Here is an 8,249-nt window from a genome sequence, read left to right as displayed (position 1 = left end):
AGGTCATGACAGCACGATTAGGAAAAAAAGACTTCTCTCTAAAGACTTCTCTCTAAAGACTTCTCTCTAAAGACTTTTCTCTACTTCTCTCTTCTCTCTAAAAAGAACATGGCAGGTTTGCACAGTTGCATCTGACTAAACCACAAGTGTTCTGGAACAATGTCCTTTAGACAGAAGAGACCAAAGTGGAGATGTTTGGCCATCATGCACAGCATCACTTTGTCAAAAACACAAACACAGCTTGTCAGCACAAACACTTCATACCAACTGTCAAGCATGGTGGGGATTTTGGCTTATTTTGCAGCCACAGGACATGATAACCTTGCAGTCACTGAACTGACCATGAACTCCACTGTATTACCAGTGTGAGTATTCTAGAGTCAAATGTGAGGCCATATGTCTAACAGCTAAAGCTTGGCTGAAACTGCATCATGCAACAGGACAATGATTCTAAGCACAGCAGGAATTCTACTACAGAATGGCTGAAAACGAAAGAAAAATCAAGGTGTCCCAGTCAAAGCCAAGACCTCAAACCTGATTCAAATACTGTGGCAGGATCTTAAGAAAGATGTGCATAAACGAATACCCACAAACCTCAGTGAACTGAAGCAAAGCAGGACAGAAATCCTCCGCTGATAAAGACTGATAAAGTCGTGCAGAAAGCAATGACTTAAAGTTATTGTGGCTAAAGTTGATTCTACAAGCTGCTGAATCAGGGGGCTTATTTAATGTTTCACACAATCCTGTGAAAACTTCCCTTTTTTAACATGACTGTAGTTTGGGTTTAAACGGGTGAAAAATAAGTTCATAAGCAGCACAAAACCTACTTTCAGGAACCGGAAAAGGCTGTTCTTTAAAGTGAGCGATTATGGCAGAAGTGTTAAGAGCTTATTAAACAGTTAATAGTTAATATACACATAAAGTACACCGAACCAGAGGAAAGACAATTGAAAACTTCCCCTGAGTGGATAAATGTCAGATTAATGCTGATGCAATTTATTATTGTAGTGCAAATTGACACTTATGGTTAAAAGCATGCGAATTTTTTTTTATAATTCTGTAAAAGTTAACAGAAGGGGCATGAGCTAGCTCAAAATGACTGCAGACACTCACAGCCAGTATATCATAGGGAAAGCTGTCTCGCTCACTCACTCTGTTTAACTCCTAGACACTGGTATCAACGGGAAAGAGTCAGCCAATGAAACTAATTGGGTGGTTTGTGTCTTATGAAAGGAATAGCCTGTTCTGTCCAAAGCTCCCTCCCACAGCTATCTGACTGGCTGGCTCCTAAGTGGTCTGCTTTTCTTCTCTCTGCTGTGATTGGAGACAGGGAAGGGCAATAACTAAAAAAAAAAAAAAGTTTTTTTCTCTCTCTCTCCCTCTCTTTTCCTCAGGACATACCCTTGTTGTTTTCAACTTTAGAGGCAGAGCTTAGCTGAAAAAGCTCGAGCACAGTCGCAGTCTGCACTCTGCTGCGGCATAAGGGATTTAGTCCTGCAGCATACAAGATATATAAGATTACTGAGCAGTAGCTTCATAGGAAGCAGAGTTCATTTTGCACATTATTTAATAGTAAAGTGTCTTAAAAAAGTGTGACAAATACTTCTTCACTGAGTGATTTGACTGTTTCTTATTGTGTAGCTAGAGCTGCTTTGTCATTCCACATGCTGAAAGGAACAATTATTCTCCAATGTGGTAATACCCCAGGTCTTTGCCTAAGACTTGATAATTACTATGATCAGTCTTGTAGTTTACATGGGCGGATCACTAAACTTAGGGCGTTTGTGAAGGGTGGAGCGGCTTTTGTTTCTAGTATACAAGCGATGCTCTTTTAATTAATCAAGCTGCATTTTAAAGAAAATAGGGGGGAAAAAAACACAAGCACAGGGTATAAAATCAATTATTAGGCTCAGTTTTGCTATTTTATTTATTTATCTTAAAAACAATAATGAAAATATATATTTACAAAAAATGCAAAAAATTATGCTTTGGGAAGCTATACATACATCCACGGGAAAAAAAAAGATAGAAAAAGAAAAAAAAAAGCTCAACATAAATAAGTTAGTATAATTTTTCAGTGTTTTTCAAAAAAAAGAAAAAGAAAAGAAAAGAAAGACAGAAAAAAAAATGAGGCACACAGGTACACTTCAAAGTTTTACACCGAGTGAGGTGGTGTCACTTTGTTTTTCTGCCCTCACTTAAAATGAGAAATGAATAGTGCAATTGCATGTTCCACATGAATTCCACACCACAAAGACAAATCTTTGATTCACATATTTGCATAAAAGAAAAAGGCCCAGTGATTTTTTTTTTTTAAACATAGTTTATCTATGTTGACCTGGACAACATGCATTACTTACTAAGGGGAAGGATATGTGGCCTAAAAGTAAATAGAATATGAACTTACCTAATTTCAAAATAAAAGCTAAATCTTAGGATTATTAGCAAATACTGTTAAAAAAAATTTGGTTGGATATTGCTCAGCAGTTTAGCCATCCTCCCCTCCCACCCCTCACCCAGAGAATTTCTTTTTTTTAAAGGCACAAACTTTGGGCCTCCCCCATCCTTAAAAGAAATATTATAATAAAATAATGACATAAAACTGGGAAACAGGGAGACATGATCTGTGTGTAAACTTTATCTGTCATGGCTATTCCCAGTTAGATGGACCTTCAACTTACAGTGTGGCCATCTGGACCTTCAAAATAAAGATATTTAACACTGGGAGAATAAAGCCATAGAAAAAGTGAAGACATTTTGCTTCCACATAACCCTGACTTTTTTTTTTTTTTAAATCTGCATTTATTTATTTTTCTTTTTTTTACTTATATCAATTACCTGAATAATGATTTTTTTTTTTTAAATGACCACTATAACAAAAATAATATTTCTCTGTTGGAAATTGCACTGCAACTTCCCATGTCAAATTCACACACTTACACTTAAAACACAATTAACAAAAAAAAGTATGAAAAGCATAATATGCTTTTTTATGTGCTACATCTGAAACATAGGTAGTAGATACAAAACAAATGAGCAAAAATCAATTTGCACAATGCTACATTGTCTGCTGCTTCTGAGGCAAATTAATTCATATGAGTGCCAAAACTTGATAGTGTACATGTTCAGTGCTTGTGCAGCCTCTCCCTCCTCTCTTCTGCAGGAAAAGGTTGCTTTAAAAAAATAAAATAAAAATAATAATAATTTAAAAAAAAAATCTCTCCCCTCTGTCAGATGATGAGAAAAAAGCTACAGTATTCCATCAGCAACAGGTCTCTCCTCTCTGCTCTGTGGGACATAAAGAGGAAACGAGGCTGTTGAATGGTACAATGGAAAAAGGCAGTTATTCACACGCACACACAATAAAGGGTTGACCAGTCATACTCAGAAACACTGTGTTTACATGACATGACGCATAAATAGCATGCTGGGTTATTTGTGCAGACACTGACTCCTAACCTGGCGCTGTTTGCCCGCTGAAGCACCGCTCAGACCTCGAGTCTGCCGGGTCTCTCCTCCGCGGCTCTTATCGTCTGACTTCCTGCACCGTCCGACTTGTCATCGTCGTCGCCACCATCTCTACTACGCGACCTTTTAGTCAAACACTCGGTGGAGCAAGAGTCTGTAGTGAAGGGGCGGGGGGGGGAGCACACGCAGAAAAAGTTATCAGGATGTTGTCGCGTGGAGTACATTTTTAAAAGCCACCAGACGCATTTGTGCGATCAGCTGCCCGAGGAGGAAACGGTGTGCATCAGTAATATGGCGTGTTTTTGGTTCTCAGAGAACTTCCCGCAAAGTTTCGCCTTCAGTAACAACTCAAAATAAGACGGTGGTTGAACCACACACACACACACACACAACTGCTGCACCTCCGAGACGCCCAAATAAAACCAATCAAAACTAAAAAGATGACAGCTCTCACCTGCATCTTCTGCACTCCTTTTCTTCGAACCGTTTTTGCCTGGTTGGAGACCCGACGGCCTGTCACCGCCGTCGTTATCCAGCCGGTCGCTGTCTCCGGGAGAGCCTCTCGGTCTGCTGTGAGGCTGCCTGCTATAAAATTCCGGTGCGTCGTCGTCTTGCACCCAGTCGTAACTGCGCGGAGCGAGCGGCCTGCCTTCCACCAGATCGAAATCGTAAGTCTCCCTGAAACGCTGCACCTCCTCTCGCGCCGAATTCTCCGCATCCCTGCGGATCTCTTCTGGGTTCGGTCTACCGAAAAGATTTCTGCGAACCGAAGGTCTGACGTTGTCCTGCTGCCGAGCATCCACCCTCTCCACCGGGCTCGCGTTAGAAAGACGAACATCTGACATTTTGTTGCACATACAACGACGAAAAACAACACACGCGTGCTTCAAATCGCTGCTTCCGAAATAGTATTCCTTTCAAACGGACAGTCACGGGAATGATGCATGCATGCTCCGCGCGTATCATCCAAAAAAAAATAAATTCAGAGGTGGGGGAAAAAGCGTCTCCGAAGGCGCACGGGAGGCTGGCTGGGTGGGTGTGTGGAGGAAGAGGAGGGGGATTTAACACAGCCACTCCTGTCAACTCCGTAGTAAGGCAGATGAAAACACATCAAGTCATAAGAGCCAACATGGCGTTAGAGGCAGCTCCGAGTGTAGAAGAAAAGTTGACATCAAGGACTATTTAAACAGAGAAGGCGATTCATTGGTCTGAACTAAGAACCGCCCAGAAACTCTTACACAGAGCGGAGCTGGAATAACTGTGCACATGAATATGGCCTAATTACTGCGTTTCGTTACACACGGGAGTCAGGAGACAGGGAAGGAAGGGTGTAGTTACAAATTTAAGGTGTTGTTTTATCTCTCTCATTAGCACGATCGCTAAAAATAAAAGGGAGAGAGCGCGCAGCGGGGTGAAGATCAGACCTCACGTGTTAACACCTGACACCGGGATTACCGGGCAGAGAGAGCGCTCCGAGTACGGGACCGCGGCGGCAATCGGTCACCAAACGATTGTGCGAGTGCTGACAGATACTGCTGCATGATTTGATTTGGCGTCACGTAAGCAGATTGGACACGCTTAATGCGATCACTGTAGCTCTGTTCAGTTACAGCTCCAAGGTCACTGAAGGACACCTGGGGGCTCCAATGCGAGAAAAGTGCGAGAAAAAGGGGGGGCGAAAAAAAGAAACGAGGCACCCACTCACCCTCCAGTGACATCAGCGAAGGGCTTCGTCATCGTTGGCTCGGTGCCTATCGCTGTCAGACTTCGCCACTGGTGCCACAGGGCTGGTTTGTGTGCTTCACTGGCTGTAATTGCTCGTGTGCGTGCTCAGAATTTAAACAGAAAATAGAAACCACTTTAAAAAAAATCACTTTCAGTTTCACACCAATTTCCCCCCTAAGAGTTCTCATTTTGTATTTGTTTAAAAAAAAAGAGTCATTATTTAACTAGTGATCATCAACTTTATTGGCATTCTGTGGGCTTTGTAGGAATCCTGTAATAATCAATGAGAAACTTAAACTCAGTGTCATCTGCATTCCTCTGCAAGCATATGCCAGTAAAAAAAAAAAACCCTCTGGGGCCTGCCTGCAAGACCATGCTGCTTCAATTAGCCCTCGAGAAGCCTCTGAACATGTAGGGATAAACACAGCGAGTGTGTGCGTTATATCGATGTTATCGCTGTTTAATCCATAATGTGTTTATGCTGCTGTAAACGGTGCGTGGTGCTGTAGGGAACAATCCTTGAAGTGAACGTTGGACTCAGGACAGGTAAACTGGAATAATAAGTGAAAAAGTCAGACAGCCGATGCAAAAGGCGATGTTTTTATTTTAATGGTGCTTCACAGACACTGCTCAAGTTTATGCAGATGGAAGCAGAGATGCGGATTCAATGCTGTGTATGCTTCAAGTAAAAAAATAAAATAAAATAAAATGGGAGTAAATGCTTAACGCAACAGCTAAATGTAACTAATAGGGGATGATGCAACTGTGCCACATTCTGCCACTAAAACAGTTACATGGTAGCTATACTTGTTTGTGGAATCGCACAGTGCATATAGTTCACATTCTTTCCCAGAATAGTTGCCAAACTGGCCTCCACAAGCAACTGGCTGGGAAGGCCCATCAACCTAATAAGATGTCACCCTTATCGATCTCTTTTAAGATAAATAAATAACATCCAGCAGGAAAGTCGATCAGTCTGATTCACAGTGTAAACCACTGTTTTCCTGGTTGGTCCAGCGTGGTCATCTTTACACACACGTGTTGTGGACTCCTTTCCCGATCTCATGACACTGCAGCCTTTGCACTCTGCTTCTTCTTAGCCAGCTCGACCTGAATTTGATGGGGAAACTGGTCCAAGTGCTTGTTCACACATGGCACGCAGAACCTCTTGGTGTAGAAAAGGCTGCAGTCCTAACAAAGTGAGAAGGAAACAGAAATGACAAAAGTTCAGCATTTGGCTCTCCATGTTTGCATAAGTAAAGTCCAAAAGGTAGTGGGTGCCACTACTCTTTGGACTTTATTTATTTTCACCATCCACTTGTAAGACTGAATATTGATTGCAAGAGATTTAGAACCATGAAGCCCACTCAGCATTTCAGCCACATGATCGGAGAGTCATCTGAGCAAAATATCAAAACCACAGACATGCATCTGCAAGTGGAAAATTATGACAAAAGCACAGGGTTTAAAATCCAAAAAGGACGTTCGGCCCACAGCTGAGGACAGTCCTCCTGGTTGAGTTTGTTCAAGGTTCTCTATTTGTCACCTTGAACCTTGTCTGCAGCTTAGCAACACGGTTTAATATGGGTGAGATTAAATGATAGGAAAATATTCTGACCATATGATGAGACATCTTACCGATCCAACACAGACACAAGTGCCACAAAGGCTGCAAATGGACCCCAAAACTAGAAACTTCTCCCTGTCCGGACTGAAGGGGTCCTTGGTGATAAAACACTCCTCAAGCAGCCTGATGAACGACAGACAACAACACACATGCTTAACTCTGGCCCATCTTTAATTCATGAAGGGCACATGTACATAGTTCAAGCCTTATTCTGCTGCAAGTGCAGTCTAGTCACCGCTGGGCACTTTATTTCTCTCCGTGTTCAACGCAGCATGCAGTTAGTTACATAGTGGCTAACAACATTAGCGTTAGCCTTGCTAACACCAGAGCTCTAAAAATGGTACGGGTTGTTTTTTTTTGTTTGATTTTTGCTTCATTTTCACTTACACGATAGCTCTGGTGTTAGGCGGTTTCTGTCCGTAGTAAGTAAAGGGGCTAGTTAAACTGCACAACTGGCACGTAAATGTTTTTTGAGGGTTATCACTAGCAGCCTTTTCCTCCATCGCTCACAGCAGAAAGTCAGTTCCTGGTTTTCTCTTCCAGTCCGTCAGTGTTGTTTCGTGAAGCTTTACCGCCACCGACTGGACTGGAGCGGTAAGACAACCAAAAGTATTACAATATGATGGCGTTGTAAAGCAATAATAATGTGGTTACAACGATTATAACAGCGTCACTTGTATTTTAAAAATGACATAGAGAGAGCTGTAAAATATGTGACTTTGAATACTGTACTGTTAAGCAGTTTAATTTAATAATATTTGAATGACTAATTGATAGCATGAATAGCAAAAAGTACTTTTCCTACAGTCAAAATGTAAGTCCAGTAGGTAAAAGTTTTTATTTTATTTATGTATTTCTTTTTTATTTTATTTCTAGCCAATGAAATAATAATTTAATAATAATTTATTTCAGACAAACGAAATGTGAAAGCTTGTTTTCACCACTGAAAGGGGGGAAATGGCAGGAAGAGCTAAGTCAAAATATCAAGTTAATATCTCAGATTTTTGACTTGTTGACTTAAACTTCTGAGTAAGTACAGGGTGGGCCAGTTATATGGATACACCGTAATAACTTGGGAATGGTTGGTGATATTAAAGTCCTGTTTGTGGCACATTAGTATATGTGAGGGGCAAACTCCTCAAGATGGGTGGTGACCATGGTGGCCATTTAGAAGTCGGCCATCTTGGATACAACTTTTGTTTTTTCAATAGGAAGAGGGTCATGTGACAGATCAAACGTATTGGTAATGTCACAAGAAAAACAATGGTGTGCTTGGTTTCAACGTAACTTTATTTTTTCATGAGTTATTTACAAGTTTCTGACCACTTATAAAATGTGTTCAATGTGCTGCCCATTGTGTTGGATTGTCAATGCAACCCTCTTCTCCCACTCTTCACACACTGATAGCAACACCGCAAGAGAAATGCCA

General features: G+C 41.3%; 2 protein-coding genes across 2 annotated transcripts; both read right to left on the bottom strand.

The window, feature by feature from the left end:
- Positions 1-2,841: 2,841 nt before the first annotated feature.
- cdkn1ba (cyclin dependent kinase inhibitor 1Ba) lies at positions 2,842-5,297 on the bottom strand. Its single transcript, XM_005725149.1, has 3 exons — positions 3,923-5,297; positions 3,460-3,622; positions 2,842-3,288 (listed from the first exon to the last, which is right to left on the bottom strand). Exons 1-2 carry the CDS (start codon positions 4,323-4,325, stop codon positions 3,489-3,491), a joined length of 537 nt encoding a protein of 178 aa, XP_005725206.1. The 5' UTR covers positions 4,326-5,297; the 3' UTR covers positions 2,842-3,288; positions 3,460-3,488.
- A 333-nt stretch (positions 5,298-5,630) lies between these two features.
- Positions 5,631-7,381, bottom strand: cdpf1 (cysteine rich DPF motif domain containing 1). Its single transcript, XM_005725148.1, has 3 exons — positions 7,208-7,381; positions 6,832-6,943; positions 5,631-6,384 (listed from the first exon to the last, which is right to left on the bottom strand). The coding sequence occupies exons 1-3, from the start codon at positions 7,321-7,323 to the stop codon at positions 6,256-6,258; spliced, it is 357 nt and encodes a 118-aa protein (XP_005725205.1). The 5' UTR covers positions 7,324-7,381; the 3' UTR covers positions 5,631-6,255.
- Positions 7,382-8,249: the final 868 nt, after the last annotated feature.

Source organism: Pundamilia nyererei, unplaced genomic scaffold (genome assembly GCF_000239375.1).
Source record: "Pundamilia nyererei isolate P.nyererei 1_Seehausen unplaced genomic scaffold, PunNye1.0 scaffold00014, whole genome shotgun sequence".
Classification (NCBI taxonomy): domain Eukaryota; kingdom Metazoa; phylum Chordata; class Actinopteri; order Cichliformes; family Cichlidae; genus Pundamilia; species Pundamilia nyererei.
Note: the sequence above shows the minus strand (reverse complement) of the source record. Positions and strands in the feature narration are given on the sequence as shown.